The 11,034-nt window shown below is 34.9% G+C and overlaps 1 protein-coding gene across 1 annotated transcript; it reads left to right on the top strand.

Moving 5' to 3' along the window:
• The first annotated feature begins 2,718 nt into the window (after positions 1 to 2,718).
• Positions 2,719 to 6,682, top strand: LOC137814544 (uncharacterized). The gene is made up of 3 exons (XM_068617340.1): positions 2,719 to 4,521; positions 5,088 to 5,280; positions 5,913 to 6,682. Exons 1-3 carry the CDS (start codon positions 3,694 to 3,696, stop codon positions 6,428 to 6,430), a joined length of 1,539 nt encoding a protein of 512 aa, XP_068473441.1. The 5' UTR covers positions 2,719 to 3,693; the 3' UTR covers positions 6,431 to 6,682.
• Positions 6,683 to 11,034: the final 4,352 nt, after the last annotated feature.

The raw sequence follows: 11,034 nt of genomic DNA, 5'->3' as shown, positions 1-11,034 counted from the left end.
ACTTGGTTTGGATTTAGTGCAAGCGTGGGGTGAGACTCGTACGTCAAAAATCAACTCAAAAATCCCCAGTGACCAGACAAGCACTTTACACACAAAAAAATGACACTAAAATAAAAGAGAAGAAAAAATAAAGACACTGGAGTTTGAAAGTTGGAAGGCAAAACACTTTACACAAAAAGTGAGCGAAAATTCTGAGACCATAAAATGGAGTGGGTCACGCGTCACTCCTCCCTAGGCGAGACAATCCCTGTCTATTTTTTGTTTTAACAGTGCAAAACATAGATATAGAAGTGTGGTACAGTAGACAATTCTCAAAGTTTGGAGAATTTACCAAAGCTTCTGCATCTTTTTTGAAATTTAAATTAAAGGTGAAGTTAGTGGAAATAGAAAAGGACCAGACGGGCTTAATTCACAAAAGGAAAAAGGAGATACTACTGCACTGCAGGATCCGCAGTACCCTCTCTACCCATCATTTAACGTAGAACCTAATCAAAAATATTATATCATATTCAATGTGGAACTATATATATACACACACCATTACCATATCAACTTAAATTTGGAATACCCATTCTATCTAATTCTTATCATATTGTCCTACGCTGTCTGTCTTAAAAAAAATCAATTAATTAAAACAAGTGTTATATTATAAAGTATTCTTGAAGTTGAGTTTTAATTTACATAAAACAAGTGCTATAGTTTATTTTGTCTTAAAAGAAAAGGAAAAGGTGAAAGAAAAGTTGGAGTTAGAAGGTCAAGATCCGGTTATTCGCTTTGTGGAAGTGTGTATGTGACACAAAATAAGGCAAGCATCTTCCTCAAACCCTTTTTTGTCGTTTTCCTTTCTCTATGTGTGTTCTCTCATTTCTCAATGTCTAATGTTACCACTTTTAATTATTGCTGACTTTTCATATAGTCTCACTCCATCGCTTCAAAATATGAATAATCATACTTTCTTTGCCTCTTCTGATACCAACTTCAGCAAGAGAAACATAAAGAAGAAACTAAGAAAAAGAAGAAGATAATTATGATGTCATTTCATGAAGACGAAAGAAGTTAAATGAAATGTGATATCGGACACAACAACAACGCACTTGTTAATAGAGATACTTCAGTTGTTTTTCATTTTTAATTGTATTTTTAAAGATAAATATAAATTATAGTTGAGTCTACTGTAAATAAGCTTTTCAAAACATTTTTCTTGTTGTGGCTATTCACATTATTGGTAGCTAGTGTTAATCATCTATCATTGATTCCTTCCACCAATCCTGAATGATAAAACACATAGGTTTTGTTTTTAAAACGTCAAAAACAGATATACTCGAAGCTTTAATTGATTTCGACATCCATAAAAATCAATAATGGATGTTTAAAGTTGCTGAAAATTGTAGACAGCTAAAATAATATTAGAAGGCACACGTAATTATTCACTATTACTAAGAGATTTATTGACATTAAAAGGAGTAAAGTATGTCTCTTATTCAGATCTTATAGTGTATATTTTACACAGAAAAAAATTAAACATCTCTCCAGAGATAAAAGTGCAATTCACTTCAAAATAAATTTTATTTAAAAACATCTTCTACTTTTTTTTCTTAAACCTAGTGAAACATTAATTTTCAAAACTTTATTTTTATCTTGCAGTAATTTAAAAATGTAAATTAAAATTGTTAATAAAATATAATATTATATAATCAAAATTGGTCATATTTGTTTAATGGTATAGTAGATTTGTAAAATGAAATACATCATAATGAACTTTTGTTTTGAAAAATAAAAAAGTATTTAATTTTTTTAATACTTATATAAAAACACTATAAAGATAATTGTTCAAAAAAAAATATAATTTACTTTTTTCACTATAAGAAAATTATGAAATAGAAACCAATTTTTAGAGACCAAAATAATTAGGGATTATTTTAGAAACTAAACAAAATTTTGGTTTCTAAATTAGTTTATATTATTGTTAAATAGTTTCTAAATTGGTATCTAATTAGCAACCAAGGTTTTAGAGACCAAATTTATAAACTAAATAATTGGTAGTTAAAACCTTGGCTACTAATTACATACCAATATAGAAACTATTTAACAATAATTAAAACTAATTTAGAAACTTTTTTTTTAGTTTCTAAAATGGTATCTAATTTAATTACTATTACAACTAATTATTTTGGTATCTAAAAATTGGTTTCTATTTCATAATTTTTTTTTTAGTATTTTTAGGATGATAAATAATATAAATATAAAGTACAAAATAATAAGTTTGAAAAGCCCTCTGAGCATGGTTTAATTGTTTACATAGATAAAAACAAGATTGTGTAAACTTTGTATTGGTTTCTGATGAATTCATGGATCCTAATTACAACATATTTGTCTTTCGACCCCAATTTTTGAGCTAAGGATCAGTGAAGGAGAACTAATTTTTGATTATTTTTTTTTGCTAAACACATGTTTGTTTTACTTAACAACGGATTAAACATTTGTTTTATTGTATACAGACCATTTTTTAATGTGGTTCGTTACATGTTGAGATACTTGAAAAACGTGAAAGACTTTTATCTTCGATGTCATCGTTTTTCTTTAAATAATTCACTCATCTGGTGTTGGTGAAAGAATTTGTCCATTATTACACATGATATTTGACTAGTAGATTGACATGACTGAACAATATTTTGATTAGTCTTAGTTTTCAAGGGAAGCCTGTCTTTATTTATCATCAGAAACCAAATACTTTCATTTACCACAAATCCTACACTCGATAAATGCACTGAACACATTTTTTTGCATTAAAAAAATGCATTTTTGAGTATTATTTTCGTTTGTGTGGTTTCATCTCCAATTAATTTACGTTCCTGGGAGAATATCACAGGTTTTTTAGTTAATGAACAGTTAAACTTGATTAAGCTTTTTTGTCGGGCAATTAGTTGGTTTGTTTAACTTGTCGCTTTTTTATTTTTATTTTTGTTTTAAAAAGTATGTGTTGTGTGTTTGAGAAAGAGTGAAAGAGAAGGGCAAGGATATGGAGGTGGAGAAACATTGATAGATGTAGTTCAAACATGTATGTTGTTGTTCTAAGAAGTGGTGCAGTGGGCTTAGTCATGCCTTGTCTTTACTTACATATAAAACAAAAACCTGGATGCAATTAATAGAACATGAGGTTGATGTGTGAGTTTGATCCATAGCTGAGATGGGTTAGATGAATTTCTTTTTATAATTTGAAAACATGATAAAAAAAATGAAACAATAATATGGACAAGGCACATGTGTTGTGCTGGGTAAAATGTCACCGGAGTCAAATATCTTTATTAATAAGAGTAAGTTAGCAATAAGCAGCAAGAGTTTGGTTTTTACATGGTTTGTGGGAAGGGTGCTTTCGGCGCAAATCGCTGGGAGTGGAAAATAAAATCCCATTATTTTAGAAGAAGAATAATGAATGGGTTTATGACCAAACCAGTTACTTCATCACACACACTCTCTCTCTCTCGCCTCGATCTTATAACCCATTCTTGATTTGAATCAAGAACAAACTCTCCTCATTCTCACTCTCTTTCTCTCCCCTGGGGACGCCATTTTTGTTTTATTTTATTTCGTTTCGTTTTTCTTTCTCGCACTTTCACTCCCTTCTCTTGTGTGAACACAGTTCAGGCTTCACTTTTCTTAATTTGTTTGGTTCTTCATTATAGCATTTCCCTTATGGCTCAGAGGTACTTGTTGCACCAGCTACTTCAGGAGGATCAAGAGCCCTTTCTTCTAACCAAGTACATTTCCGATAGGCGAAGCCAGATAAAACGGCCTTTCCCCAACAACACTTTGCAAGTCAAGAAACGCAAATCAACCAATCCAAGCGCAAACTTCCCGGGGAATTTGTGCAAAAGTGTTTGTCTTTTTTCCCTCACAGACACCCCAGATTTCAGAAAATCTCCACTCTTCGAATTCGCTTCCGCAGCCAAAAGCCCTTGCAAATCCCCCAACGCTATTTTCCTTCACATCCCTTCGCGAACCGCGTCTATGCTTCTGGAAGCCGCTGTCAGGATCCAGAAACACTCCTCGCCCGCTTCACGGCCCAAAACGAAAGCTCAATCCTTCGGCCTCTTGGGTTCCCTCTACAAGAGACTCACGCAACGGAGCCAGAAAAAGCGCGAGATAGAGGGTGGTGGAAGCGTCAAGGTCTCCGTCAAGGATATTCTTAGGTGGGATTCCTCTGTTGGGAGGAAAAAAAGTTCCAACAAGAAAGAGGATGAAGAAACTGTGAATGTTAATGCGAGTGTGTGTGAAGTGGGGTTTGCGTGTTCTTACAATGGTAGAACTAGTAGTGCTCTTTGGTCAGAGACCAACGAGGATAAATCCCTCGACCTGGAAACCTCAAGTAGCGGCTACTCCGAAGAGATTCACTTCTTAACCAATCACAAAAACTCCACCTGCTTCTGCGAAAGCCCTTTCCGTTTTGTTCTTCAAACCAATTCTCCCTCCTCCGGCCACCACACGCCGGAGTTTCCCTCGCCAAGTCGCCACGCAACTGAGGTTTGTCTTTATTCTTCTTCTTCTTATTATATTATTATACGTATATATATTATGGTAATTTGTTTTTTAATTTTATGTTGAACCTGGTTTGATTTATGGCGAGTGAGTTGACGAGGAAAAAACAGGACTCGTGAGTTGAGTGGTGTTCTGATTTTGTCGGTAATGGAACGTGGGTCTGTGAGTTTGGCCGGAATGTCGCTTTTCGGTGACAAGCATAGCCATCAGTCTTTCCGAATTTTGTTAAAGAACAGCCCTGTGAGGACTGTGGAGGGTTACATATGTCAATTTCGGGTTTTTGTTGTTTTTCTGATTTTTCTCATAATTGTACTTTTCGATCGTGTTTCTGCCATGCAAATCTTTTCTCTCTCTTCCAGTGGGTTGTTTGGTAAATTGCATTCCTAAAGAGTGACAAATTATGTTTTTCACTATTCTAGTACTGGGTTGTTGGTAAATGACTCTTTCAAAGGATGATAAATCAGTTGGAAAAAAAAAAGATTTACCAAATAACCCACTACAAAAAAATTATGTTAATATTCTAATGGATTTTTGTGTGTGGATATTAATAGGAGAAAGAAAGCAATGAAGGTGAGAGGGTGAAGAAATTCGAATCAGGGGAAGAAGAGGAGGAAGATAAGGAACAGTGCAGTCCAGTGTGTGTGTTAGACCCACCGTTCGAGGACGATGACGAAGGGCATGGCAACGGTGATGAAGGAGAGGAGGGTCGTTTTGATTTGGAGTGCAGCTATGCGATTGTACAGAGTATGTCACTGCTTATTTATTTTTGTACCATTCTGTGTTTGTTGTTGTGTGGTCGTTTTCCACCAACGCACCACCGTACACACTTCTTCAAAGTTGCTTGTCTGTCACAAAATACAATAAGAGGAGGGGCTAATTGCTGATGTAGTGATGTGATTGTGCTGATCTTTAACCGTGCTATCCTCGTGGGTTCCATCCGAAAGATCACAGTTGCTCTACATCCAAACGGCATTTCCCATTTATTGTGGATCGTTTACATCTAGATATAAGGCCATTGGTTATAAATTTTATTGTGTCCCACTTTTTTCTTGTTAGGAGACAAGTCTTAATTCCCACCATTGCCTTCAATTTGTTGGATAACATATGAGCAATCAAATTCCTACCTTGTTTCTTCCATACCAATAGTGCAAGGCACACATATAATCTTACATTTGTTACCAATATATATATTACTATCTGGTTAAAGTTGGGTCTTAATTCTACATATATACTACAGTCCCACCACTCTGCATGTTAATGGTATATGGTTCTGAATGCAGTTGGAAAATTTTCTGTCATCAATTGATTTATACATAGAACAAGTACTTTACTATCAATTCAAGATTTGCCACTACTAATAGCATTGAATTTTACAGGAGTCAAGCAGCAGTTATTGTACAAGCTTCGTAGATTTGAGAAACTGGCAGAGTTGGACCCGGTAGAACTAGAGAGAAGAATGCATGATCAAGACGATGACGAGGATGAAACACTTATGGAAGAGGAAGGTTGTGAAAATGAGGATAAGGAAACTTCACGTAAAGAAAATGACTTTAGAGAGGTAATTTTGCAAGCTCTGTGCCAGTCAAGGATCTACGACAGACAGCAAATCCCAGATGACTTTAAGAAGCTGGTATCTGATATCATAATGGAAGAAGAGAGAGCACTTGATCGCTTGGAAGATAGGGATATGGTGATAAGAAGGATATGCAAGAGGTTGGAATTGTGGAAAGAAGTGGAGTCCAACACAATTGATATGATGATTGAAGATGACTTCTCTAGGGAGGATGGTGAGTGGAAGAAAAATGTAGAGCAGATAAGAAAAATGGCTGGGGAGCTTGAGTGTGCTATCTTCGGTTTTCTGGTGGAGGAATTTTCAGAGGAACTAGTATGCTAATTGGGGGTAAATTTTGAAGCAGCCGATGAACTCAGAATGAATGATTTATCTTTATTCTTTAGAGTACAGTCTGACTTGCATGTATTGGGTATTGATAGGCTAGTAATTGAAAAGAAAAAAAAAGTAACCCATAAAGATAATCAGGGTATATATGTACATGACTCATGTTCGTAGCTGGTTGTGGGGATGCTGTAAGTCACCTTTCTTAATTTAGTAATATAGTTTGTACACATCTTGATCCCTTTCTTACAATGATACTTTGTTTTTGGTGTTTTAATTTAATGAAGGGATGGGATATGAGAATCATATATTCAAATTCATGGCATAAGCCTAATGCTAATGTGTCTTCAGTTCATGTTCCACTAGCAAGTGCTTAACCACGTTATTGACAGATGAGACTTGATAAGATTTTTCCCTTTCTTTTCACCAGACTAAAACTTGTCATGAAAATTTTGTATAAATGTCTGGAGAAGGAATATTTGCATTGGGGCAGCGAGGGTAAAAGAATTAGAGGCAGGGAATGAAATATTATAATCTGATGATTTTGTCTAGGAAGGAGGAATTTGACAGCGACTTATGGGTTTAATCTCATGTTTTTTCTTTTCCAAGGTCTCTTTTATTATTTGATGGATAAACAACTTGTCTAATTTGCATCTTGCTTTCTGCCTTTTCCCTTTTTCTAATCACTCCAGGTGGCATCTCTGCTTATGCTTTTCTGCTGCCACTCATCGATCACTATCATTTGGAACCTTCAAATTTGTGTTTCTCCTGGGGAACGCCAATTGTTCAATTGTGACACTGTTGGTCAAACACGTCATCTTCATGATGTGAATAATTGTTACCAACAAATTAAATTAAAAATTGCACTAATACAATTTATTTAGTGTTTTTTTAATAAAAATAGAGATTGGTTAAAGAGTTAAAAATGCTATTCTTTTTCAAAAGTAGTGTAACAGTTAATGTTCCTGTCATTTTAATGTATCTTACAGTGATCTAAAAGAATCATTTATTGATTTTTTAACTTAACACTCCAACTATTCTTTTAGTTACAATTTTTACACTAAGAAGAGGTGTAATAAACGCCAAGTAAGCAAATGGGTATGACTAACTGGCTAATCTATTACCTGACTAAATTAGATATACAGTAGTTGTGTTAACCAGTATTAGCCACTTCTAACAATTAAAGGATAATCCAATTGAACATAAATTATGCTTCTTTGGGTTCTGGCTTCAAGAGTAGAAAATCACTATACACATTATATATATACTTTTGGGCCCATGGAAATAGTATGAATTTCCTCCAGTTATATCATATTTTTCCTTTTTACTGAAACTGTATCTCATATTATTAACAATGAAATTGTAGATTGAAGTAAGAATCTTCTAATAATTGTTTAGCACTTCCCTCTGCGGTCACCATAGTCACCATAACTAAAGAATGAGTCACAATATTTGCATTTTTTTTTAGTCACAGTATTTGCATTCCTCTTATCGAACTCACATGAATAGTTTGGATTATGGGAGAGCAAATAATTGTACTGTGAAATAATGACAGCTAAAATATGAAGAATTTGATCCATGTCCTTTCACTTAAGTCACCACTATTTCGCAGTCCATCTCTAGTGTCACATTCGTGTAATGTTGTACCGCAAGCCAAGGTAAAGCTTTAAGCAGACCTAGAGCTTCACCTTCCAAAACAGCCAAGCATGCTCACTTCCATTCTGTATAAGCTCCCTTAAAATCACCACATTCGTCTATGCAACACATGCCTCACTTAGTGCACTCCTTAATATTATTAAAAGCAGCGTCAATGTTGCATTTTATGTAATCTGCAATAGGAGGACACCACTGCCCACGAGGAACTGCACTATTGTTCTGGTTTTTGTCCTATGCCAAAGCCTTTGCCCTACTCCATTCATCTATGGACCGGGTGCCCACATGTTTCACTTGCTTGGTTCTGTTCTCTTTACCTTCCCAGACTTTCTCGTTCCTATCTTTTTAAGCATAATGTCATGATGCTGATTCAGAACACAAAACAGTATAAAACAATGTCCCTATCTCCCTACCCCATACCATCAAAATTGGTATCCTCTCAAACTGCAACCCAAGTGAGTCTACTCTTGAATGGATTTATTACATTGGCAAATAGGAACCTGCAGTTGGACAGAATTTGAGATTACTGCAGTTGATATCATCAAAAAAGGGATGTGAGTTACTGAAGCAGTCCTCAATCAGACTTTTGGAGCTTTCTCCGGATTCATTTTCCCCATGCTGAAACTTGACTTGCTTTAGTGTCCTGTTACTTCCAAAATCAGGAAAACTCCCTGTCCAACCTAGAACAGTGCATTAGACACTACTCTGCCATGACAATAGAACTGCTTTTTACCTTTTACATGGGCTGCTAGCAGAGAAAATAAGATTACAGGCAACTAGGATTAGATGATACATATTTAAAACTCAGTTCCAATTCCAATTCAGACCTCTATACACTATCATCTTTCATGTATTATCGTTCATCAATAGCTTTGATAATACAATCTCACATAGTAACCTTTTTGCAGCATTCCTGACTCTTTCTGCATCAAAAGAATAGATGGTATTCATTTTCAAGGCCAGCATAACAGGGCACTCAATACCTTTGTCCCTTAGGTTCATGCAGGTAGGTATAATTTTCCTGTGTAATATCCACACAAACACTTTCACCTTAGATGGTACAGTCATATTCAATATGGTACTCCAAATACTCCCTGTCTGCAGATGAGTAGTGCCAACAGCACTATTCATGAAGAGTTTATAGCACTCTTTAAAGAGGCGTTACCATCCCTTTCACACACCCAAATTCTAGTATCGTCAGACCTCTTTATACAACGATGTATTTAATTCATCATTAAAAGAATCTGTATAACACTAGCATCCCACACTTTTTGGTCCTTGTCCATGAAATCTTTAGCAGTCAACTGTTAAGGGTTCGGGAGAGAGTCATTTGGCCGTCTGTACCTTGTTTTTATTCACAAAGAAACAAGATGAAAAAGAGAGAAGGAAGAGAACAAAGAAGAGAAACAAAACAATAAATCTTATTATTGATATGTTGATAAATTGTACTAAGCATTGGTGCAACATCCACTTGTACAAGAAGAGAAGAAGAGAAACAGAAAAATAGAAACTGAAATTGAAACCTCTAAACTAACAAGACAAGTCATACATTATCTAAGAACATCATACACTATCTAAGCAAGTCATAGACCATCTGATGATCTGCACCTAGAGTTTTGCCCAAACACTAACCTTAGATCCTTCTCCAATTCCAACTATAACCTTCCATGTGAATACTTCGCCACGAGATGGACGGGTCAATTGGATAGTATTTGACTGAAGATGTTAAAAATCATAGTATCCAAATTGATAGTTGTAAGAGATATAATTTGATTTTAGTAATTAAAAAAACATCTACATTTCATAATTAGGGATATTCTTTATTATTAGATATTATGTTTCCTATATTACATTTGAAAGACTATGAATAAAGGATTTATACGTATGATTAAACATACAATTCATAACAGCAGAAAAAAGTAAAAAGATCTCTGTGTTACTACAGAGTTGGAATTTTCTTTTCTTTACTCTGTATTCTTGTTTAGCACACTGCTCACATAGTATTTTTTGTGCATCTTATTCATGCAATTTTGTTCACGAGTACTATATACGAGGTTGTTGTGATCCTCAATTCACCATCGTTGAGCCCACCTTTATCTGACGAGCAGGTCCATCAAAATTGTCTTCCAACTATTACCATTAGGCAAGAATGGTCCCCTATCTCCCTCGCACACATCGCCCTTAAGATTAGCACATGGTGTTGTTTTTGGGCAATCCACCCACCCCTGAACCTTTTTTTGTTTTAATCATGACTTATGGTTAGGAATCCAAATTTGGTCTAAATCCCACATTGAATAGTAATAAGTATCATTTACTACTCATTTCTGATTATTGCTGTGTTATTCCCAACTCTAGAATGGTTATCAATGTTTCTCTCCCCAAGTACAATGATATCCAATCTGTGCTCATGTTACAATTTTTGAACCACTCCTTTCTTCTCTTCCACCTTTATAATTTACCCCATCCTTATTTGCACAACTGTGGTAAATTAAAATCATAAATATTTCTAAATCTCATTCCTCACACTTCCTTGGCCCATAAAATTTATCCCAAGGTAACTATTGATACCTTTGTTGTCTCTTCTTCACCCCCATTAATACAAATTATCATCTTTTGGAGTTCATTAGCCAAAGATTCTAGAATCAAGTAGTTGTCCATACAATAATTAGGTACCGGTAGGACCATTGATTTAATGATAATCTCTCTTCCAAATTAAGGCAAAGCTCTTTTTCTCCACATTTTTTTCTGGAGTCTGTGTGTTGCAAATCTAAGAGTAGATTTTTTTTTACTTTGACCAATAAAGGAAGGGAGACCCAATTATTTTCCTTTTATAAGCCCCTCCCTGACTCTAGTATGTACAAAAAAGCATTTGTATCCCCTATTAACGTTTATGCTAAAAATCTTCTAACTTTTGAAGGTTCAACATTAAACCAGAAACTCTTTCATACTTC

The sequence above is a fragment of the Phaseolus vulgaris genome, chromosome 1 (genome assembly GCF_000499845.2).
Source record: "Phaseolus vulgaris cultivar G19833 chromosome 1, P. vulgaris v2.0, whole genome shotgun sequence".
Taxonomy (NCBI): domain Eukaryota; kingdom Viridiplantae; phylum Streptophyta; class Magnoliopsida; order Fabales; family Fabaceae; genus Phaseolus; species Phaseolus vulgaris.
The sequence above is the reverse complement of the archived record's forward strand: the minus strand, read 5'-3'. Positions and strand labels throughout refer to the sequence as shown.

What these genes read in the sequence shown, in the direction of transcription:
- LOC137814544 (XM_068617340.1), top strand. Translation starts at nt 3,694, where the DNA reads ATGGCTCAGAGGTACTTGTTGCACCAGCTACTTCAGGAGGATCAAGAG. An exon ending in CAAGTCGCCACGCAACTGAG is followed by an intron (nt 4,522 to 5,087) that starts GTTTGTCTTTAT and finishes GGATATTAATAG; the next exon opens with GAGAAAGAAAGCAATGAAGG. An exon ending in CAGCTATGCGATTGTACAGA is followed by an intron (nt 5,281 to 5,912) that starts GTATGTCACTGC and finishes TGAATTTTACAG; the next exon opens with GAGTCAAGCAGCAGTTATTG.